This window comes from Oryctolagus cuniculus, chromosome 2, assembly GCF_964237555.1.
Source record: "Oryctolagus cuniculus chromosome 2, mOryCun1.1, whole genome shotgun sequence".
NCBI classification, from domain to species: Eukaryota; Metazoa; Chordata; class Mammalia; order Lagomorpha; family Leporidae; genus Oryctolagus; species Oryctolagus cuniculus.
Window position 1 is genome coordinate 116,610,756 of NC_091433.1, and position 24,338 is coordinate 116,635,093.

General features: G+C 42.9%; 1 protein-coding gene and 1 non-coding gene across 5 annotated transcripts in view; both read right to left on the reverse strand.

Annotated features, from left to right (window-relative positions):
• Positions 1 to 1,595: 1,595 nt before the first annotated feature.
• The window catches only part of PTCD3 (pentatricopeptide repeat domain 3), a 30,532-nt gene continuing 7,789 nt past the window's right edge, over positions 1,596 to 24,338 (reverse strand). The window contains exons 4-24 of one of the 4 annotated variants that reach the window (XM_008254164.4): positions 23,709 to 23,754; positions 21,224 to 21,292; positions 20,725 to 20,829; positions 18,423 to 18,546; positions 15,252 to 15,367; positions 14,020 to 14,078; positions 12,759 to 12,846; positions 12,419 to 12,479; positions 12,245 to 12,330; positions 11,441 to 11,585; positions 10,492 to 10,542; positions 8,842 to 8,928; positions 8,564 to 8,592; positions 8,035 to 8,141; positions 6,535 to 6,613; positions 6,349 to 6,439; positions 5,636 to 5,721; positions 5,027 to 5,175; positions 3,084 to 3,125; positions 2,542 to 2,700; positions 1,596 to 2,240 (exon numbers count right to left, since the gene is read on the reverse strand). In XM_008254164.4, coding sequence (XP_008252386.1) covers positions 2,150 to 2,240; positions 2,542 to 2,700; positions 3,084 to 3,125; positions 5,027 to 5,175; positions 5,636 to 5,721; positions 6,349 to 6,439; positions 6,535 to 6,613; positions 8,035 to 8,141; positions 8,564 to 8,592; positions 8,842 to 8,928; positions 10,492 to 10,542; positions 11,441 to 11,585; positions 12,245 to 12,330; positions 12,419 to 12,479; positions 12,759 to 12,846; positions 14,020 to 14,078; positions 15,252 to 15,367; positions 18,423 to 18,546; positions 20,725 to 20,829; positions 21,224 to 21,292; positions 23,709 to 23,754 — 1,870 coding nt within the window. In that variant the 3' untranslated portion in view covers positions 1,596 to 2,149. Of the gene's footprint in view, positions 2,241 to 2,541; positions 2,701 to 3,083; positions 3,126 to 5,026; positions 5,214 to 5,635; positions 5,722 to 6,348; positions 6,440 to 6,534; positions 6,614 to 8,034; positions 8,142 to 8,563; positions 8,593 to 8,841; positions 8,929 to 10,491; positions 10,543 to 11,440; positions 11,586 to 12,244; positions 12,331 to 12,418; positions 12,480 to 12,758; positions 12,847 to 14,019; positions 14,079 to 15,251; positions 15,368 to 18,422; positions 18,547 to 20,724; positions 20,830 to 21,223; positions 21,293 to 23,708; positions 24,282 to 24,338 lie in introns of all 4 variants that reach the window. The other 3 variants (XM_051836764.2, XM_051836759.2, XM_017340358.3) reach the window with 3 other exon arrangements.
• LOC127490468 (small nucleolar RNA SNORD94) lies at positions 3,458 to 3,592 on the reverse strand. The gene has a single exon (XR_007918415.1). It is a non-coding gene; the product is annotated as a small nucleolar RNA SNORD94 (small nucleolar RNA).

A 24,338-nucleotide genomic window follows, 5' to 3' on the forward strand; every position in this document is an offset into this window, starting at 1 on the left:
ACTTTGACCATAACCAACAGTAAAATATTCACAGCATTATCTGGCACTTTTTTTTTTTTTTAATTGTATAGTATTTTAGATTGTCAACTAGGTCAACCCCTGCCCCGGATCTAGGTTTGATCCTAAAGACGTTTAGGTCATTAGATGCTGTTGAGCCTTTTGCTGGAATGCTTTGATAAATAGCTATACAACAGTCCACTTTACTGTTACACGTCTGCCCAAAGAAAACCCGCTACTTTCCAATTTCTAACTGGTAAATGCTGACACAACACTGAATGAGCCTTTTCCCACACATGACGTGAACAGTGACACTTCTGAACTCCAGTATTAAAGCTTTCAAAACTTAGGCTAAGGGGCCGGCAGCTGCAGTGCTGACATCATATACAGGAACCTGTTCAAGTCCCAGCTGCTCCACTTCTGATCCTGCTCTCTGCTGTGGCCTGGGAAAGCAGTGGAAGATGGCCCCTGCACCCACCTGGGAGACCTGAAAGAAGCTCTTGGCTTCTGAGCAGAACAGCTCCAGCCATTGTGATAAACCAGTGGATGGAAGACCTCTCTCTCTGCCTAACATTTTTTTTTTAAAAAAGCAAAAAAACTTAGATTAAGAACTGACTTTGTAGGAGGAAACAGGAAGCCAACAGCTAGGTTTACAGAACTGATCCTGGGCTACAGGAAGGTAAATGGAGCTGGGAGCTCCATGTTACCTATCCATACAGCACGTCACCAACATCAGCCCAGGCAGGGAAAGATGAAGCTCATCTTCCCAAGTACCTTGGTAAATCTAGGAAGCAGGTTATGTGCAAGCAGCCTATGGTTGAAGCCCTTGTGAATTAAGAGTTGCCCTGCAAACCTTGAAAGGTCTTGGTGGGGTGGGTATTTGACAAAGCAATTGAGACATTGCTTGGGAAGTCTGCATGCCATCTCTGAGTGTCTTCAGATTTATTTGAGAGTCTCCATTACGAAGAGTGAGCTTCATCCACTGGTTCACTCCCCAGAAGGCCGCACCAGCAGGGTCTGGGATAGGCTGTAGCCAGGAGCTTCTTCTGGGGTCTCCCATGTGAGCAGCAGGGGTCCAAGCACTTGGGCCATCTTCTCATCTTCTGCTTTTCCCAGGCCATTAGGAGGGAGCTGGACTGGAAGTGGAGCTGCTGGGCCGGCATCGCAGGTGGCAGCTTTACCTGCTATAGCAAACACTGGCCCTGCTACCGCAATTCTAATTCCAGCTTCCTGCTGAATCTCAGCTATGTGTACAGGAGACCTGGCCTAGTCTGGCTGCTGCAGGCATTTAGGAAGTGAAGCAGATGTAAGATGTCACTCTACTTTTCAAGTAAGAAGTAAAATGTTCTTGCTGTCTTGCGATACTACTTTAATGTCTTAAGAAATGCTGGGAAGGGATTTAAAAAAAAAAAAAAATGTATTCAAAAGGCAGAGGGACATAGAAGAGATATAGATAGCATCCATCTGCTACTTCACTCCCCAAATGGCTGCAACAGCTATCACTGGGCCAGGCTGAAGCTACTGACTTCTTTTTGGTGTTCCACCAGGGTAGCATGGGATGCTAGAAGTTCTTGACTATAAGTCACAGCAATGCACAATCACGTATAGAAGACATTTTATTCTTTTGTCATGACAACGAATGTGTCAGCATACACACAAAAAGGGAGACAAACGCCTGGGTGTTACAGCAAGACTATACACATGTACATGAGTTACAATATTTATTTACAGACTTCATTTAGAAGCTTTAGTTCTGTAAGTGAAATGCCAGTATTCTGTTCATTCGATCCCAAGATGCACACTCACATCTAAATATTCCCCCAGTTGTACTACTACAAGGCAGTCTCATGGAAACCGTTCATCATCTCTAACAGCAAGGAAGGACATGCAGCAGATGAGGCCAACCATGGCTGAAGCCAGAGAAAGGGAACAGCACGCTGATGGAAGCCACTCCCAGTCCCAAAGGGGTGCAGGGCTTCTCCATGAGCCAGACACCTCCCCTCGTGTCTTGGTAACAATGAAAGTGGTAGTGTTGCTGCTTAATTATAGTGGCACGTGAAGAGCTGACAGACTGCTGCAAGTTTACGTCACGTAGCAAGTTCACAAGCTCTGTATCCTCCCCTCTTGGTTACCACTGTGGCCAGGAAGACTCCTACCGTCCTTTGCCTTCACTGCTGTCACTATCGCTGTCGCTGTCACTGTCACTGTCACTGCTCTGTGCAGTTAGGTTGCCCAGGGCTTCCCTGTAAGGAAAGAAACTGGAGTTACATTGCCACTCAGCAGCTGAGGTCCCTGGTGACTGACATGCACTTTCATAACCAATTCTGAGGTCAGGAAGGGACTGCAGCTGTGCTGAACTGTGTTTGGTAATAGAAAAGGACCCAACAATTTGACTTGTATAACAAATAAAGCCACTGAATCAATACATCTCACTATTCTTTGGTAATCATCAACTGAGACAAGATAAAAGCTGTATCCGTCTGGATGGCAGGTGGAGAAACGGTGAGCTCCCTCAGGGTTAAGAGGCAGGTAGTTACCACTTACTTCTGTTCCTGGGTGATTGCAAATTCAGTCGTTACTCTCTGGGTGAGGGCCTCACACACAGGTAAGCTGAAGGCAGACGCCAGCTTCACCACCTCAATGGCCTGGGCGGGGCTGCTGGAGGCTTTTGCACTGTCCATGAACTCAGCCAGCAAATCATTTCTGTGAAAGGACGACAAGACAGGACAGTCCCCAACTAGGCCCCTTAAGGCTAGATTGTGCTTATAAATCTTTAAGTTCAATAACAAAATTCTCAGAAGTAACTCTGACATGACGTCTAATTGTGAGAATGATAGTGAACACTCATTCAATAGGCCTTTACTGAGAAGCTACTCAGCTTGCCCCAGTGAGCTGCAGTCACCGAGCACTGGCTGAAGCTGCCTGCCTCAGGCTGCCTGGCTAGTGGGACGCTTAAGGTTTGCTTGCCTAACAGAAGAGTACTCATAGGCAGAGGCCGAGGTCAAGAAATCCCAACACAGTTAAAAGTTCAGGCCGGGCTGCTGCATCTACATGTATGTAGGTGGGGCCTGTTAATTTCAACTTACCTAGGGATCTTATTATGCTTCTTGAAAATTCCAAACATGTTCCTGTCAAAGATGAGATGAGAGCAAGGTTATGACCATTAACAGAAAGAGGATGCAACCAGATGACTGCAGCTCTTGTCCCGGGACCCCTTTCCTTCTAACTACACCGTGAGCTTCTAAACGTACACATCTGGAGGCTCTGCTGGCTCCAAGCCCTGTCCACACAGCACTCCACAGGTCCACTAGACAGGCTAGTAATGTAGAGAAGCACTGGTGCCTGGTTCCTTGTTAAGGACCCCCCTGTCCTCCACGGAGGACGTGCATCTGTGTAGCTGTGCCATCTGTTTCCCTCAGTACGGCCGAGGTTCAGGGGTTCTAAAATCCTGTTAGAAGTTCAGGCTCAGATTGCGGCAAGTCTCATGTAAGTGCTCCCCCTCACCCTGCCACGTGCAGGACAAAGGAGAAGCACGAACATTCAGCTCCCATGATTCAGCTGAGGTCCGTACCCCTGCGCCAATCATCACAGCCTGATTCACAGCAAGTGTGTGCCAATCTGCCAGAGCAGACAAATACATGCAAATGCCAGACGCGGCTGCCACCAGCAGCACAGGTGCTGGTGTGCATGGACTACACTTCAATCTTTCCTTTCTTTGGAAGAGCTACAGAGGCACCCCTTTTCCATTCTCTGCTTTACTTCTAAGTGCTAGTGACAACAGGCCAGACTAGGCCAGGAACCCACATTTTTATCTGAGACTCTACATAGCTAATTGAGCCATCATCTGCTACTTTCTAGGGTGTGCGTTGCAGGAAGCTGGACTGAGCAGAGCAGGCATTGCTCGACTCAGACTCAAACACCCTGATCGCAACATCAGCATCCCGAGTGGTGTTTTAACTGCCGCACCGAACGCGGCACCCAAGTACTCTTCGAAGACAGCTGAGGCAGAAAGTCGTCTTCATCTTTTCCTGGATATATTCAACAGCCACATTTTGAACTAATGTTTAATTGAAGTTACTTTATTGTTCAAGAAGCTATCTAGGCAGAACCCCCCACATCCAACTCACTGACTCTTTGATCATACTTATATATTCGACAAAAAATACAGTGGAACTAGGTATTTTTGACTATTCTCACAAGGTATCCTTTTGATGACTTCCCGTTTGGCAAAATGAATATTAATAAGGTCCCATTCAATTAAATTAAAACCAGTATGTGAATGAAGTACTGATAGAAACTACCAGAACACAGAAAACAAAGATGGGTTTTAGTCGAGGTCATTTTTAGTAAATGTGAACAAATGCCAAAAGTCCAAGTATTCAGTCCATGTTTAAAGCTGAAGAGTGCAGGTGCAAGGAGCACCTTAAATGACACTTTAACACTCCAAATGACCAAATCACTTTTTAAAGATATATTTCTTTGATCACTCTGTTCCATTTAAGTAGCCTGGAAAATGAGGCTGACAGCCTGACTTGCCTACGGATACACTAAGCTGAAAGGACAGAAATGCAAAGTCTCAGTCCTTCAAAACTATACCCTTGGGCCAGCGCTGTGGTGTAGCGGGTAAAGCTGCCGCCTACAGGGCTGTCATCCCATATGGATGCCGGTTCAAGTCCCAGCTGCTCCACTTCCGATCTAGATTCCTGCTAATGTGCCTGAGAAGGCCGCAGATGATGGCCTGTGCCCCTGCCACCCATTCAGAAGACCTTTTAGAATTCCTTGCTCCTGGCTTTGGCCTGGCCCAGAGTTGACTGTTCTGCTCCTTGGGGAGTGACCAGCAGATGAAAGTGCTCTCTCCCTCTCTGTTGCTCTCTACCTTTAATTTATTAAATAAAACAATCCTCATACATTTGAGAATGGCTGTTGATATACCTAACTTCCCCTCCAAACTAGAGAACCTCTTCTCACTGTCCTGGGTATATGTTTTACATGCAAACACAGATGCTTCTAATGTACACTGTATACTCACCAGGCTTCCTGAGTTCTTCCAGCCCTTAAATACAGAATAGCTATACAGTTGAGAGGACTGGCTGGCCAATTGGGAGCAGTCTGTCTGGCATCCTGGCTTTCATACGTGGATTTGATATCCGCGGCACAATCAGCAAACGCCACCTGAAGCTGAGAGTCTCTGAGAGTCAGCAGAACTGCCTTAAGTGCTGTGAGAGGATTTACATTCAGGAGATTACCAGAGGGCCATAAAATTCTGAGCAATCCATTGTAACATGCCACACAAGTAAGCAAGCAGAAAGACAAAGCAGACTCTCTTGTGGGATAAACAACTCGATTACCCACACCTTTCAACTTCAACCATGCGCCTTCCTTTCAGATGGAAAGTGTTAAGAAGCAAGCTGCTATTCATGTCAGAGCAGAGCAGCAGTTTCCATGCTGCCTGCTTGGACTGGAGCAGTGACAGTGACAGCAGGTTCGTTTAGGTGCACCAGAATGTACACTTGGGTTTGGATGGCAGAGCTCTCCATAATGATAGAAGAAACCATGGAAACTATCCTTAAAAGGGCCTCCCTGTTACAGGATACACTGTTAGCACACATCAACAAGAACAGTGACACTGCAGCCCTACCTCTGGTGGGTGCTTATCTCTTGCCATGAGCTCCAAGATCTCTTCTCTCAGTTCTTTGCGGAAAGTGTGACCATATTCTTTACTATCTTGACATGAAAAAGGAACGCGAGAGAGCCGTCACCATCAAGTAAAACCAATACCCTTTCTAGCTGACATCAGATCACTGTTAGCTGTAATTCTTAACGTTTTTGGTGGGTAAAAAACGTTGCTGATGGTAGCCATTCTAGCTTTATCCGAAGATTCCAGAAAACAAGCAGGGTGATTAATAGAAACAAAAGCTGACTGATAATATAGAATCACCTAGTTTTGAGTCAATTCATCCACACACAACAGACCAACACACATATCACAGTCATGGTTGCTAGTTAAGAAATGCAGTAATCAGGGTCTTTCATTAGCAACTGGACCGAAGTGAAACACCACTCGTACAGAGGCTCTGAGGTCATTCAGACTTCAGGCTAACCGTGTTTTTCTCTGGGTCATGTCACATAACAGCTGTGCAGAACTTAGCTAGTTCCTATGTCATGAAGGGTCTGACTTTAGTTTTTATTTCAGTTTTATTCATGTTATCCAGTATCAGCAAGTAACTGAAGCAGATCTAATCTATTCCACTTTAAAATGGAAACTTCCACCCCAACAAAGTTAACATGTTCAATAATCAAACGGTAGGACACTGAACTGAGATGGGCCTGGACACAAAGCTGATTACTTACCTTTCCAAATTTGAGGAATCAGTTCTAGTCGATTGGCCACATCCAATGCTTGGAGAAGATCTATCAATGTCTGAGAGCTGGGAAAGAAAACCTGATGAGAGAAATACAAATTTATTTTTTAAAGCAGCAATCAGGAAAGTTAAAAGTTCATCTACAATGGTAAGTGACATATACAAATCATCTTACAGAAGGTATCAGGTCCTTGTACCACTTCAAGGTGACATCGATTTGTTCCATTAGACAAAGCAAACTGAAAAACTTGGAACTGTGGAGAGAAAAAGTATGCTTAAAATAAAATCCCTATGTCTAACAACAAGAAAATAATTACTGAAATTCTGTTATATGACGATGTGTTAGAAAATTTCAAGTATTTATAAACAGTATCAAGTTCAATGGCCTACACGGGATCAGGTACTGACCTTTACAATGAATACCACTTGAACATCAACTAGTCATTATGACTGCTTCCTCCTCAGCAGTATCCGCTCCCAGTGAGCAGACACGGAACATATCCCATTAAAAGCATTCAGTGTGAATAAGGACTTTCTCACATAGAAGAAACAATTCTCACACTTCCACGAGCAGCTAACTCCTTAAGCTCAAGCTTTATCCTCCTACAAGCAAGCCCACTTTAAGGAGCCTCTCTGGGCTCCAGTGTCTTTACCATTACCAAAGCAAGCAGTTTTGGAACAAAGCCTTTAAAGACACATCCTCCTATAATTAAGAATATCAAATATTAAGAGGGCTGAGGAAAAAGATACTAGACTTTCAAACCTGGCAATCTCACCACTGCTGTAATTTCAGAATGCTCAATTAACGCATACTGTTAAATCACAGGTCGGCTCTCTGAAACTGGAGGTGAAATGTGGATTACACCAACACCCTCCCATTTGTAGTGAAGCAACAGCTTGAGTGTAGGCGCTCCACTTTAGAGCATCCCAGACTCCATCTTTTTTTTTTTTTTTTTTTGACAGGCAGAGTGGACAGTGTGAGAGAGACAGAGAGAAAGGTCTTCCTTTTGCCGTTGGTTCACCCTCCAATGGCCACCGCGGCTGGTGCACCACGCTGATCCGATGACAGGAGCCAAGTACTTATCCTGGTCTCCCATGGGGTGCAGGGTCCAAGTACTTGGGCCATCCTCCACTGCACTCCCTGGCCACAGCAGAGAGCTGGCCTGGAAGAAGGGCAACCGGGACAGAATCTGGTGCTCTGACCGGGACTAGAACCCGGTGTGCCGGCGCCGCAAGGCGGAGGATTAGCCTAGTGAGCCGCAGCGCCGGCCCAGACTCCATCTTAAGAAAGCATCCCCCACCATTAAACTCTGGTCTGAAACTTTGATCTACACTCATCCACCTGGCAGAACAAAGAAATTCCCTAGCATGATTGCTCAAGCTTAAAACAGATAGGCTGCACCTGGATTAATGTTAAGATTGTAAGAATTGACATTGGTTATTTGTTTCATATGGGCCTTAGGTCCACTTGACCCTTATAACCACATATTCCCCCCTCCCTTCCTGTGGTTTTTGTCTCCCTGTTGCTTTCAGCCTCAGGGTCAAGAGTTAGGGCATGAGCTGCTTGCTCTCCATAGCCATCAAATCTTATCCATGTGTGGTGCTCCTCTCACTCACTCAGGCACAACAGTAGAATCTACTAATGAAAGCACAGGGATACATTTCATACACTTACTAATAGAAATTACGCCGATAATCGGGTCCAAGGAATTTCCGGTTATCTCCAGTGTTCAAAAGGCCATGTATTTCGTAAGCAAGTTCTAGATCTCTGAGCGATGAGCACTGAAAATGTGCAGACAAGGTATTAATATGATATCCTTTGAACTGAACAGCAGCTCACTGCATAAGAAAAAAGGATACGTGCATGTGAAAATACTTATGTTTATTCAAACTGGTGGTTAACAGCAAGTAAATTATAACACTGGGGAGAATTATTTCAGCTTAGCAACTATACCTATAGAAATTAAGCTTACGGAAGACACATGAAATGCTCACTAACCCAAACCCCAGGAAGTAACTCAGAAACAACCACAGCGTAGTTACAAGGTTTCCCTCTTGGGAAACACCGACTGTTGTCAACAATTACAATAGCATGTGCATAAACCAGTGCATGGCACCTCTCTCTGCTTTTAAAATAAATAAAAATGAATACACTGGGAATTTTAAAACATAGATAGCAAAGTTAAATAAGAACTTGTACTTACAACTCTCATGGCTGACTGAAAAAACAAATCTGAAAATCAAAGTTCACAAGAGCTTTGGTTACTATGGGTGAAATATATTTCAAGTGAGTAACATTAATACAAATACAAATCCTGCTACCATAACTAGTTAGTAAACAAGCTAAAACTCAAGTGCAGAGGATGTGTACAGCAATAGCCTGCAGACATTTTTGCTCACAGAATAACCAGTGCACCCCTGCCCATGTGTGCCGAGCCCTCAGCATTTACAGGAGAAAAAAACAAGCAGTTTCTGCACATACCATCATCCGGGTCCTTTGGAGAAAAGCTCTTTCCTGTTAATTCATTCATTATGTCATAGATGATGAAAGATGATTCTTTTGAGGAGTCTCATGTAGAACAAGCAAACAAATAGATTTCATCATGCGTTCACATTCTGTACCACCCCCAAACACACATCACCTAGCACAGATCTGTTTTCCTCTGCCTTGGCTCTAAGGCCTGCCAGAGCTCTACAGGGAGCAAACCCTTGTTCAAGGAGCTCCTCCAGCTGGAACAAAGCACGCCTCTGATCACTTGCTCCAGTTAAAGACACCACCCTTCCTTCACAGTCTCTTCCTAAGAAGAGTGCCTTCACTGGAGTGCAAGTAACCAAATAAAGAACACTCCTCACTGAATTAATACCCTTAGAAAAAGACCTTCACCACAATCACACCAAGGTGGAGTACAATTTTAGAGGACACTATTGGAGGAACTGTTTATCTGTTTCTATGATAAAGTCAGTTACCTGCTAATTTTCCTAAAAGGTTAGAACAAAACAAAACCAGGGGCTGGCACCGTGGCTCACTTGGTTAATCCTCCGCCTGCGGCGCCAGCACCCCATAGGGACACTGGGTTCTAGTCCTGGTTGCTCCTCTTCCAGTCCAGCTTTCTGCTGTGGCCTGGGAGGGCAGTGGAGGATGGCCCAAGTGCTTGGGCCCCTGCACCTGCATGGGAGACCAAGAGGAGGCACCTGGCTCCTGGCTTCGGATCATCACAACACCGGCTGTAGCGGCCATTTGGGGGGTGAACCAACGGAAGGAAGACCTTTCTCTGTCTCTCTCTTACTGACTCTGTCAAATAAAAAACAACAACAACAAAATCCCTAGCCTAATGCAAAGATGTGAGTTTTGTAAAATTAGCCAACAGAATCAAGCCCACTACAGGAAGGAATGATTGAATTGTCATTTCTGAACCTAGGAAACCCTTCCTCTTTCTCAGGCTGGGTACAAACAGAAGCAAAAAGTTTCTGCCTACGATGTGCCTTACAAACCTGGTACAAGACAATGGGCATAATTCATTTAATCATCACATCCTGATATCCCTCGGGTAGGTAAATAAATGGCAGAACTGAAATTACAACACAGATGTCCCAGGCTCTGAAGTTCACAGGAGGTGACAATGGAGTCCCAAGGTCCACCCAAAAAGCTTCAAAATGAGGTTAACTTCCCTCTGGAGCAGCATAGTTCCCCAACTTTCTGCAAAGTTGAAAATGCTCTATATCCACATCATTGAATATGGTAGTCCCCATAGTGTGGCCAAGTACAATGTGAAGAGAGGAATTTTGAATTTTAGTTTTCACTAAGTAGCTACATTTGGCTAGTGGGTACTGTGCTGGACAGTAAAGCTGTGGAGAGGAAAAGGATCTCCAACCTAAAATACTCCTGTCCATTCCTATCTGTGTACCCACACTGCTCATACACTTCACCAATCTTCTCCCCTCTAGCTCAAATCACAAGGTAGGTCATTATCCTCAAAAAAATCTTTTTGTTCAGGTCGTAGATTGCAATCTGTGAATTCTCTATTCTTCTCTCATACGCAGAAAATACAAATGAACACAAATTGCAAACAGACAAAACAAAGGAGCCAATCAATTTCCTACAAAAACCAATACAACGTAAGGCCATACATACCATGTTGATAAAACAGTTGAATAACATGGTGATATGTTGCAAGTGACGGTTCTCAGATTATCAGGTGGATAGAAAAAAAGAGAAAAAGTAAAAACACAGCTATAAAGAAACTGAGCGTACTAAAGCACACTGAAGTTAACATTAAAATAAAGAATGAATTTCTATTTTCCAGTTCATCTAATTAATGCAAAGGTGACAAAATCGAAGACTGCATCACTTTCGAAGTCTAAAAATCTACTACTACTAGGAGTCTCATTAAGAACAATAAAGCCTACTGAAGCAAATTGATTCCCAAAGCAACCTTTAATAAATAACTGAAAAATATGTAACATATTAGTAGACATTTGGATTCAAATATCTAAGTATTCTAGGAAAATGTCATGAAATTTAAAACTATCTAGCTGAAAGTAATCAATCATCTGCAAAATTGAATGGTCCATGAACAACCTAAAAGATTACAACATTATAGTCTGCTACAAAGAATATGAAGATGAAAACCACATATTAAGTATAGCAGTCCCTAGGTATCTGGGGGATCAGCTCCAGGACACCACTTCCCCATCCCAGATACCAAACCTGTACATGCTCAAGTCCCGTACATAAAGTGGCACAGCATTTGCTCCAATGTATGCACATCCATCTGAATACCTTGTCTCTGGATGAGTGATAATACCCAACCCCATATCAACAGTTGGCACACCTCATGGTTTAAGAAATGACAGTGAAAAAGTATGCACGTGATCCTTACAAACTGTTTTTCCTTGAATACATCTGAGGCTCACATGGAGGGCCGACTGTACATGTCTAAGAGGGCCAAGTGGTGGAAAGGAAGTTCCCAATGTATTTCAAAGACAGCAAAAGAAATTACAGATTTTCTCTGCTTACGTGGGCCTGAACCCTCTGGTCAGTCCAGTTTGTCTTTATTAAGGACCCCAAGATCTATGCTCACCGATTCCGATAGCTTTCATTTCACGTAAAGTTTGTAAGCCCAGCATTCTTCCAACTGCATAGAATCTTCGGAGAGATTTCAGAATGGTGTTGAAAGTCTGTAGATTGGGTTTCACATTCTGTGCAACCATTTGTTTCAGCAGCTCCTAGTTCCATCACAATCAAGAAGTTTGGTGTTTACTTTAAATGTGAGGGTAGATAATTTGTCTCATAACTGTTTCGCCAAAAAGAAGTTTGCTTTCTATCTATGTCTAACTAAATTATCTGTAGTTAATACCTATTATTGCCAAATCCGAAACAGTAATTCTGTTACAGAAGCTCAACGTCAAAATGTTTAACTATCTTCGGTCATCTACCTATTAAGTCTTCCAGAAAATACTATTAGTAGTAATATCACCACCACCACCTACTACTAATACACAACAAAAATGACCAATATGGTATAAAAACATGCTTCAGTTGTAAACTGTTATGCAACAATCAATCCAGTAATTTTAATTTGTCACCTAGCAGGAATTAAAAAAAAAAAAAATACAAGTTCACTTTAGTAGCAACAAAAACAAAAACCCTAAAATGACTACAAGTGACCCAGGTATTCCAGAATTCTAGCTGTATGCTCTGAGCCCAGTAATTCTTGCTTCTCACACATCAAGATACAGCCATTTAGAGGGTTGCTGAACACAGATAACACCTCTGCTTGCAGTGGCGGCTATTTACACGCTCAATGAATGCTGCACCTACCCTACATATTGCTAGTAGTGGATACTCAATGGCTAGCAGAGAAAAGCTAAGTGCTCCTCCTTACCAATATATTATTCCATTTGTCCTCAAATTTTTCATTTGCCACCAATGCTGTTGCTTCGATCAAAGCATTGAAAGTGTACACATCAGCTGTTTAAAAAAGAAAAATTTCATGTAGATTCTTGAGAGAAGGAAAGAAAAGGGGAGAAGAATGAAGGGGAATTCAAAACAAACTCACCATGGAGTCTGTTGTTTAATAACTCTGTGTACAAGTTTAATGCCTGCTTATGTGCTCGGTACTGAAAGACAGTAAGCAAAAAGTATGTATCACCAAATTTATTCATTCAAGGAAATATTCACATTATCTATTATCCTAGGGCCAGGCTCCTGTTATGCAGGCTATAGTGCAGGGCAGTGGTTGCTTACCCAGGGGATGTTGGGTAACACCCAGAGACGTTTTTAGTTGTCACAACTGAGGGAGGGGAACAGCGTATTACTCCCATCCAGTGGGATGAAGAAATGCAGCTGCTCATGTTACATCCTGATTTCACAGAAATTAAAGATAAAAATAAACATACCTTCACCATTCCTCGGATCATTGTACAGTAGGAATGTGCATTTTTCTCTGGCATTAGAGCAAAGATTCTCTCAGCATTGTTTTTTACTCTAGAAACAAGGCAGTAAATGTGAATCAGGAAAACAGCTACCACCATGAACTGAGTGCTTACAATGGGCATTGTGATGAGTGCTCAAATATGCAATTTAAAATGATTCATACCCTCCAGAAAAGGAGCTACAGTTTTCATTTTGAAAATGCAAACACATCAAAGCTCAAAAATGAAGTAATTCGAGCTTTGCATGAAATGACAGAAGCCAGACTGAAACAAGCAGTAAGTTCCAACAGCACTGCATGACAGGGACACGGTGAAGCTTTCCCACCCTCATTCAGCCCGCAGAGGGGATCACCAGTTCACCAATATGAGTAACTGTCACACTCTAGCAGACACACTGACCTCTACTCCCTGCTCTAAAACATAGCTTTCCTTCTCCCAACAAACATCCACACGAGACACTTATTTAGACACTACATTCAGTTAAATTCTCAAATGTGGTTAAACACTATTCACTTTGTTTGGAACGCCTCAATATTTCTGCCTGCTGGTCTTTTTTTTTTTTAATTTGATAGAGTTAGACAGTGAGAGACAGAGAAAGGTCTTCCTTCTGTTGGTTCATTCCCCAAATGGTCGCTACAGCCGGTGTTGTGATGATCCGAAGCCAGGAGCCAGGTGCCTCCTCTTGGTCTCCCATGCGGGTGCAGGGCCCAAGCACTTGGGCCATCCTCCACTGCCCTCTCAGGCCACAGCAGGGAGCTGGACTGGAAGAAGAGCCACCGGGACTAGAACCCAGCACCCATATGGGATGCAGGCGCCGCAGGCGGAGGATTAATCAAGTGAGCCATGGCGCCAGCCCACCGCTGGCCAGTCTTAATTTAACATTACACTCCAGTGGCTATTGTTTGTAGAAAACAAAAATACCCAAACTTTGAGAATTAGAAGTATTTATTCCAAGGTAGCACCACTGATGCAACCACCAAAGGCATCATACCATGTGATGCATCATACCATGTGATGGCGGAGTTAAATGGGGGTTCCCTGGCAGGGGGACCCAACAGACATCAACCTCTAAACAGACTCTTGTGCTACTGACTGAAGATGAAAGAGTTCATGAAAACAAACTATTTTTGAACATCACAGGATTACATCCTCTTCAGAAGAAGATGGCACACATTCCTCAACCTCTCAGAAACTGCAATATAAAGCTCTAACTGTGTGCACATACCTCCAAATAACTCCAAACTTCTTCCTAGGCTTCTCAGCATTTTCGTTTGTAGTCTCTTCCTGTTGAACCAAAATAAAAGTTAAAGTAAATGGCATGCATTCTCCCAATCACACTGCTCAAAATCAAGAAGGCAAAGGGGGAAAACCAGTAAACACCTATGCCTAGAATGTTCATTTGTCAAATGTAAACAAGCAATTCACTCATGAAAAGTAAAGATACCCTTAAAGCAACAGTGATGGGCTAGAAACAAGATGAATCCAATGCATGCATCTACAGAGGCTACATCCAGCCTGATCCAGAGAGTAGTGTTCATAATTATGAATAAAAGAAAATATGACACAGGAGTATAGTTAATGCCTAACTCTGATCTCAGCAGGCTGACTTAAAAAACAAACAATAACAAAAAAAAAACCTAAACCTACATCAATCTTTTATTTATAAACCAAATTCTGGGATGGGTATACAGAGAGAGACAGACTCAACTGGCAGTAAAATGGGGCTGCAGGGCTAGTTAGGCTAAAGCGTCAAAAGATGCTGTAGACAGGCATGACCACTACTCACCATTTACACATTTTTAAAAGACTTAATTTATTCTACTTCCACAGCTAATGAAGAAAACTCAGACAAATCTGTATCAACACAAAGAAAACCCTCATCCCACACCCAAGGAGAAATTTATTTTCTCATGCCAATGAAAAACAGTATATATAGTCTTCTAGCCTGTGCCACATTTATGACTTATCTTTACTTAACCAAAAAGATCCTATTATCTGTAAGTGTTGAGTTGAGAGACAGGACACAACTCAATCTATACACAGCTGTAGGCACAAAACTGTTCTAAATCTTCCAGCCTGCTGTGCTCCCACCTGTCCACACATACATGAAGTTCTGAGGCAGCTAAGGCTATCGAATCTCCTTAGCCATTACACATCACAGTGTCACTGTTAAGTGGCATGGAGTACAGACACTAACACTTCTGCTCAGTTTTACCTAAACAGGTGGCTGATGAAGACAAAATATTTCTAAGAAGGGAACCAGTGCTAAAATATTTACTTAAAGTATTCCTCTTGCAACACTTCCCCTTGGCCTCCTGCCTCAATTTTTATCAAGGCTACTGCACCACACTACCTTTCAGTACAAATCTCTTATGACTACTCTGACACGTGGTACAAGAACTTATCCTATTTTGAAAACGTATTAATTCCAAAACAAATGTTGACACAAGTTATTACCAATTCTTCTGACTGTTCTCTTTGTTGAAAATGAAAATCAACTGAGGGTTCTTGGTCACCATAATAACATAATAAATCCAAAAGACTATTAGTTGTTTCAAGAGACACAGTGGTTCCTGTGGATATAGAAAAACAACAAAAACAGTTTCAAACAACCAAAATAAAAAACTTGTTAGGTTCTAATTCCTTATTTTTCCTACTAGCTATAGCTTTCTCAGCTACATGTCATCATCCACCACTTTATCAACTGCTAAAAACACACTCAACAGGAACTAAGATGTGCAAATGATGCAGAAAGAGACAAAATGCATACTACCCGTGTGGTTTGACAGGTACAAGATGTCATCTCATGCTGTTTGGTGTTCTTTTTAAGAGTTTTATTTATTTCTCCGAAAGGCAGACAGATCAAATAACTGCCTCCATCTGCTGGTTCACTCTGCAAATGCCTCTAACAGGCTGTACTGAGCCATGCCAAAACCAGGAACCTGGAATACAATCCGGGGCTCCCACATGGGTGGAAGGGACCCCACTATGTGAGCCACCACCTACTTTCTACCTCCTAGAGTACCATTAGCAAGAAGCTGGATTAGAAGTGCAGCTGGAACATAAGCCCCATGACCCCAATCTAAGATGCAGGTGAATCAAGAAGTGACCTTTTTTTTTTTTTAAAGATTTTTATTTATTTATTTGAAAGGTAGAGTTATAGTGAGATGGCGAGACAGAGAAAGGTCCTCTCTCTGCTGGTTCACTCCCCATATGGCCGCAACGGCTGGAGCTGTGCCAATCTGAAGGCAGGAGCCAGGCCCTTCTTCCCGGTTTCCAATGCGGGTACAGGGGCCCAAGCAACTGTGCCATCCTCCACTGCTTTCCCAGGCACAGCAAGAGCTGGATTGGGAGAGTGGCAGCCAAGACCTGAACTGGTGCTAATATGGGATGCTGATGCCGCAGGCGGAGGATTAACCTACTGTGCCACGACACCGGTGCCTCAAGTAGTGACTTTTAAAACCTGTCCTTACCTCATGGTTTTAACTCACCTCCAAAATGTATCTTCTGCTTTTTTTTCTTTTCAAGATATATTTATTTGAAAGGTAGAGTTACAGACAGAAACACACACACACACACACACACACACACACACACACACAGAAACACAGATATTCCATCTGCTGGTTCATTCCCCAGTTGGCTTCAACAGCCAAGGCTGGGCCAAACCAAAGCTAGGAGCTTCTTCTGGGGCTCCCACATGGGTGCAGGGGCCCAAACATGTCATCTTCCACTGCTTTTCCACATGCATTAGTAGGGAGCAAGGTCAGAAGTGGAACAGCCGAGACTCAAACTGACACCCATAATATGGATGCCGGTTCTGCAGATGGCGGCTATGCCACAATGCTAGGTCCCCCAAAGTATCTTCAAACCCTTCCACTTAGTCCTTCTGACTCCGATCCATGTGAACAAACGTAAGTGTGATCATTCCACATTGGTCCAATCCCTCACTGAAACTGCCTAAAAACACTAGAGCAACTGCCTATAGTTCAAAGCATTGTGCTCATATCAAGTTACTCATTAACAATGGCAACTAGCACACAGGAAGTAGAATAATGAGACACAAGTTATTATTTATCTAAGGTTTGTTTACTCATTTGAAAGGCAGAACAGCGGTGTGTGTGTTTGTGTGAGAGAATCTTCCATCCACTGGATCGCTCCCCAAAAGGTCCCAACAGCCAGGTCTAGACTGTGAATAATCTCGAATTCCATCATGGTCTCCCATGTACATGGTAGAGGCCAATGTACCTGGGCCATACTCCACTGTTTTCCCAGGCACATTAGGAGGGAGGTGGATTGGAAGAGAACTGTCAGGACTGGAATCAGCACCCCAGTATGGAACATCAGCATCAAAAGAATTTAACTTGCTACATTACAGCACCAGCTCTGCAACTTACTATTAAAAAAGTAATTTCATCTTTCAAAAAAAAAAAAAAATGCCCATCAGGAAATTTAAATGCCTAGAAATGAAAGCATGGCAGAGTACAGAGGGCATATATGTAGTATCTGGAAAAATGACTGAACAGTTTCCTTTTGCTATGGTTTGGATATGGTTTTAAGTGTCTTCCCTAGAGTCATGTTAGTGGAAGGTGGCAGAACCTTTAAGAGGTAGGGTCTAGTATTAAGTCCCTAGTTCCTGCTAGGGGCACTGCCCTTGGGTGAGTTTAAGGTAGTTCATCATAGAGACAAATAGCCAATATATCTTTAAGACAACTGACAATGGTTTAAGCTGAAGTTTGCAACATCAACATACCATATTCATGTGCTAGTTCAAGTCCAGGCTACTCTGCTGCCAACTAGCTTCCTGCTAATGCGCCTGGCAAGGCAGTGGATGACAGCCAAATACTTGGGTTCCTGCTACCTCAAAATGTCTTGTAGAGGGTCTGGTGCTGTGGTGCAGCAGGCTAAGCCTCTGCCTCCAATGCCGGCATCCCATACGGGCATCTGAGTCCGGGCTGCTCCTCTTCCAATCCAGCTCTCTGCTACAGCCTGGGAAAGCAGTGGAAGATGGCCCAAGTGCCTGGGCCCCTGCGCCACGTGGGAGACCCAAAAGCAGCTCCTAGCTCCTGGCTTCGGATCGGCTCAGCTCCAACCACTGTGACTGTTTCTGGGAGTGAACCAGTGGATTGGAAGCTCTGTCTCTCTTTCCCTCTCAAATAAATAAAATGAAATCCTAAAAAAAAAAAAAAGTCTTATAGAATAAAATATGTGAAAAACCTAGGACTATCAGACACTTATTAGGGGCTTGACAGATTTTCTACAACCCTTTTCCTGGTGTGTTGCCCCATATGATTAACATCTAATGTGGGTCTGTGCTGAAGTTCTTAGCACTGAGGCTTGTTTCTGGTTTTACCTGTTGGTGGTATGGGTTTGTACTTAGACTTGTTCAGTAAATGATCTTTTAATAACAATGCATTAGTTCTGTAGGCTCAGGCATTGCAGGCATTTGGGGAATAAAACAGTAGATGGAAAATCTCAAACTCTAACTTTCACATAAAAAAGAAAAAATGCACAGCCATCAAGCAGACCAGAGACAGTAGTACTGGCAATTTTTACTCAAAACTATCTGGATCACAGATCTGCTTTACAGTTCATGTTCCCAGAGGCGCTTTAACTGAATTTGGTCACCTGCTTGTAAGAGTTGGTCAAACATGTCCACAGAAGCTTTGACTTTTCTGAGCTTGATTCTTTCCTTAAGAGCAGCTTCACTTACATCTTCAATTTGAGGTTCAAAATACTCAGGCATTAAACACTAGGAAAACAAGATGGCTGCAGTTACTACAAACAGGTAAAATGGGAGGGTAGCCAAGGACAAAATTTTAATTTTTTAGAAAAAATTTGCTTATTTATTTGAAAGGCAAAGTGACAGAAAGTGAGATAGAGAGAGCTTTTAGAGATTGGTTCACTTCCCAAATGGCTGTAATAGCCAGGTCTGGGCCAGATCAAAGCCAGGAGCCAGGAACTCCACCTGTTCTCCCACATGGATGGTAGGTGCCCAGTACATGGGATGTCTTTTGCTGCTTTCTCTGGCACATTAGCAGAAAACCAGAAGTAGAGTGGCTGGATTTTGAACCAGTATTCTGGTATGGGATGCTGGTATCTGCAAACAGCAGCCTAACCTGCTGTGCCACAACACTGGCTCCAAGACAAACTTTTTATCATCAAAACAGTGAAACAAAGCTTCACTGCTCCAATTAGTATTTCCAGAGCCAGATCTCATTTATTGTTTTCACATTAATATCTCTGTAGGGAATCATAACTGTAAATAAAAACACACAAAAAACCTATTTCACTATCTCCTAGCTTGGTAGGAATTTTAAAAGCACTCAAATATAAAACCATTCTTCCTCCTTTACTCCCAGTCTTGGTGTAAGGTGGCAGAGCGCTCCCACTTTCCATGGCAGAAACTTCTCCTGATGCTGCTTCTACTCCAAACATTCAATACCAAGAAGGTATGTATCTCAGTCAGTATTTTTTCAAGCACATTTTTAATAGTAGTACTAAGGTAGGAACTGAGACAGAGATGAATGACATTCTCTACCCTCAAAGTGCTCATGATAATGCAGAAGGCAGTTAAGGGAATCATTACAAAACAGTGTGAGTGGTGCTGTCCACCATGGAGAGGACCTTGGAAGGTTGCAAATAATAGAGGCCTGCAGCTCAACACAGAACACTAATTCTTAGTTGAAAATACAGAAGCTAGCGCTATGGCTTAATAGGTTAGGCCTCTGCCTGTGACACCAGCATTCTATACAAGTACCACTTCAAGTCATGGCTGCTCCACTTTTGATCCAGCTCCTTGTTAATGGCCTGGGAAAGCAATGAAAGATAGCCCAAGTGCTTGGGTCCCTATACCCATGTGGGAGACGCAGAAAAAGCTCCTGGCTCCTGAATGCCTGGCTCTGGCCATTGCAGCCATTTGGGAAGTGAAACAGTAGATGGAAGACCCTGCTTTCCTTGGGGCCACCGCCTGCAATACTGGCACCCCTTATGAGTGCCAGTTCAAGTCCCGGTTGCTTCACTTTTGATGCAGCTCTCTGCTGTGGCCTGGAAAAAATGCCCAAGTGCTTGAGCCCCTGAGCCCATGTGGGAGACCTGGAAGAAGCTCCTGGCTTCGGATTGGTGTAGCTCTGGCCATTGCGGCTAATTGGGAAGTGAACCAGCAAACTCTTTCAACTAAATAAAATCATATATATTTCACTTAAAAATTATAAAAATGTAAAAGAGAAAAGCCAGGATAACAAGTGTTTATTCCATCACTGCCACTATCGTAGTCCAGGATTTGAATATTTTTACCTACACAACTGCACTGTTTTCCCAATCTGTCACTAGATTATGGTATGAGAACAGGAGGGGTCGAGTTTTGGGAAACAGGAAGATGTGAAGTAAAAGGTGCAGCTTATAGATGGCAAGCGTGAACATAGTATTTCCACGAATACACTCAGGAGGGCAGAGGTGCCAGTGTCTGGGTCTCCAGTGAACCAACAGCACTAAGCACAAGGCTCATCACACATTCACTGCATGACCACAGAAGAGAGTGGTAAACAGTAGGTAGTTTTAAGTAGAGAGCTCTAGGCTGCATTTCCAAGAATGCCAAACAGAACATAAGGGTTACTGAAGGAAAGACATGGGTAATAAAAGAGAAAATGACTAAGAAAGACAGCAATGCTTAAGGAGTGGCTAGGGAGCTGGTGAAGGAAAACTACAAAGGAGCAGGCCCAAGTGAGGGTCCCAGAAGCCAAGTGGAGAAGATATTAAGATTCAGGGTAAATACATAGAAAAAAGAATTTTAAAATGTTGGTATTTTGAGCACAGGTAACTCCATACATTAAAAGGCTTTTTCAATCAAATTACTACTTAAACAACAGTTATGAAAGCTTGATTTAGCTTACATTTATTTAATGTTATGTAAGAAGCCAACTTTCCTTACCGGTATATGAGGTTCAGCTATGTCCTTCTGAAAATACTTGGGATATGAATTAATAATAAATTTTGCTGCACTTTCTCCAGACTTCTTTGCCAATAAAAATGAACGCTATATAAAAAAATTGATACAAACTGCTATTTATATGTAATTAAGAGATCAAAGTTATACCCTCAGAACTATTCTCCCCTCACAAATAAGTTAACAATACATGAAATCCCAATTAAATTACACTATACCACATAGCTACCTTTCCTATTGAGAGTTAAACTGAGTGGTTCATTCCATCGTGAAAAACCCGTAAGCATTGAAAACAAAGCTAAAAAGTTTCCACATTACCTCAATCTAATCAAGGAATAAAAAAAAACCCTACCAATTTAGCTATTAGTTTTTATAAACTCTTCAAAGGCTCTTGTAACTTAATTATAGATGTAATCTTAGACACAAGCCAGTAAGATCAAAAGAAAAACAAAAAAACTTAGAAAAGTTACATGAAACTACTCACTCCTTCCAAAGAGGATGTTGGTATGAGGTAAGGATCATCTTGAAATGAATAAGGGACAGCTGTAGGGTCCTGTGGAAAAGACAAGTAACTATTCTCAGCTAGATTTTTATTATGATGACTTTGTAAGTTTTGGTGATAACAAAAAATTCTATTAAGTTTTAATTATATATATAACATACATGCAAAATATGCACCTATGTATTCATCTATTCAGACACATATATACACACGGAACATACAATATTGTACTCTCAGCTCTGCAAGGGTTGCCAGTAACTGCAAAACCAAAAGCAAGTAATGGCTCCAACCCCATAGCTGTTACTTAGGATTTGCATCTACCATCACTGGGTACTACTGCTATACTGCTCTAGATAAGGATCCTGGAAATTAACAAGGCCCAGCACCACCTTTTTGGAACAGAATTTTCTTCAAAGCACTGTCATTATCCATCCATGCCCAACTTTATCCAAAAGTCTGCTCCAAAGGGTCTCCAGGGGGTGTGAACAGCAGCAGCTTCTCCTATGACCTGCTGTCCAAGGTTCCGTTTTCCTTCAAATAGTTCATTAATTCCCAAGCAAAATCAACTCTCCTGCTCCACGAATGGCCACCCCTTAGAAATGCTCCCAAATTATTTCCTCTGTTCCTCTCTGTTCCAACCTGGACCTTTGTTTTATGGTAAAAACTCACCAAATTTCCTAAGTCTATTCTGATTGTGCCCTTGATGCCTTATCTCACTCGCCTGGACTTTCTTTGGGGGACCAGATAGCTTTTTAAATTCTTTTTTGTCCTCATTTTCTGCTCTACCCCAACCAATCATTAACTCTTCGAAGTCCTTCCTAGTCCTCCTCTCTTGGAACTATGCAAGGATTGTGTCTGAATTCTACACTCAGAAATGCACTTGGTAGGTATCATAAACATATTCTCAAATATATGTGTGTGTGTGTCTATACACACACAAACATGGTGGCTGAATAAATGAGTGACTTTCTTGGATTTTAAAGGCCAAGATCAGATAAGCCAGACAATTCTATAGCTTTAACTTGAAGGTGGCCTACGCTGCTTTCATTAAACTCTGAGACAACGCCAGAGGCCTGTTTCTCTTACATTTCAGGTATCTATGTATAAGATGCCTGTGTCCCATGTTGTTTGTTCATGCTCCACTCCCCGCCTGTTCCTGACTCTAGCTTCCCTTCAATGCAGAACCTGGGAGTCAGTGGTGATGGCTCAAGTACTTGGTTCCTGTTACCCTCATGAGAGACATGAACAGTGTTCCTGGATCCAGGCTGCTTAGTTCAACCCTGGCCATTGTACACATTTGGGGAGTGAATCTATGGATGAATGTGGTGTCTGCCCTACCCCCCCCCCCAATTTTTAAAAAGCCCTTTCTCAGAAATCAGTAGGGTATGCTTCAGTGTATATTTGGCCCAGTAACCCCTAATTTCAACATCTACAATACAAGAACAATTCAATGTATTTGTGATAATTTGACAGTCAGTATTTGGAGATATTTGGCAGGAAAAAAGATTTCAGAGACATTTTCCCCTAGAGTTAAAATTAGTAGTTTCTAACTAATGAAAAACACAATCAATCAAAAAGAAGTTCCATATCTGATACATTTACTTATCAGTTTCTTTTCCCTTTTTTTTTTTTGGACAGGCAGAATGAATGGACAGTGAGACAGACAGAGAAAGGTCTTCCTTTGCCGTTGGTTCACCCTCCAATGGCCGCCGCGGCCGGCGCAACGCGCTGATCTGATGGCTGGAGCCAGGTGCTTTTCCTGGTCTCCCATGTAGATGCAGGGCCCAAGGACTTGGGCCATCCTCCACTGCACTCCCTGGCCACAGCAGAGAACTGGCCTGGAAGAGGGGCAACCAGGACAGAATCTGGCACCGCGACCGGGACTAGAACCCGGGGTGCCGGCATCGCAAGGCAGAGGATTAGCCTAATGAGCCGCGGCACCGGCCCTTACCAGTTTCTGACTGCAAACTTTATTCTTGAATTGTCAAAGAGCAAATTACTGACACATTAAATCTAAGATAGTTGTAGCAGCTATCATACTGCCCTAAACCCTTTGATCTATATTTCACTCATTTAATTCTCACCACAACCACTTCACAGATCAGGAAACAGAGAAGTGTCAAGAGATAAAGTTGTAAAGCCTACTGTTAGGCTATTACAGCTCTGGGCTACAGGATCTACCTTCTCTGTATGGCCAGTGTGCAGGCACAGTCTTTCAAAGCTGTGTGGAGATCACTTGCCACAGGTACCCCAAACTCTTGCTGATGAAACATCACTAGAACAGTATCCTCAACAGCCCCATGTCATTTTAAAAGCCCTGGTTTCCTCACTTGTCAAATGACAGGACTGGATTAGATGACTTCAAAAAACTTGCTAGACCCACAACAGTTTATTCTAAACAGTGAAGAGGTAGGAGCATTAGATGTCTTATTACTGGGCAATTTAAAAAGCTAAAAACCATACTTACCCTGTTTACCGTGGATGCAAGCGCCTGAAGAACAGCCACTTTATCCCTAGGAGTAAGAAACACAAGTGAGCGCTTCTCTGCGCGCTTCATATCAAGAATGAACAGTGTCTGCTCGGAGACTGGCCAACAGCGCCGTTAAGAGGTCTCACCTAGAGCTGCTTTTTCTCCTGATCATTGGAGAACAAATTGGAAGATAAGCAAACAGTCTAGTTGTTTGTCTGAAGGCAGGTAATACATGCTCCTCGCTTTGCTTTGCTTGTCCTCTCTGCCTGATCCCCAGTATCATCACCCAGGGTTAGTGATCTCTACCCTCACTTCATAAACTACATTGCTTACTTCCTCCCATTCACTTTCTACGCATTTTCTCCCCACCCTTATGGACCACTCTTGCCTTTACTAACTAAATTAATGGCGCTCTATCTTTTTTTAAAGCTAGTGAGGGAGTGACTCAGAGCTGGTTTTTTAAATATAATCATTTATTTACCTGAAGGGCAGAGGGAGGGATCTTCTATCTGGTGGTTCACTCACCAAATGCCAAAGCAGCCACGGCTGCACCAGCACAAAGCCCGGAGCCTACTGTCACTCCCCCTCTTCATGGAGGAACGACACAGGACCCTGCGCTGTTCTTTT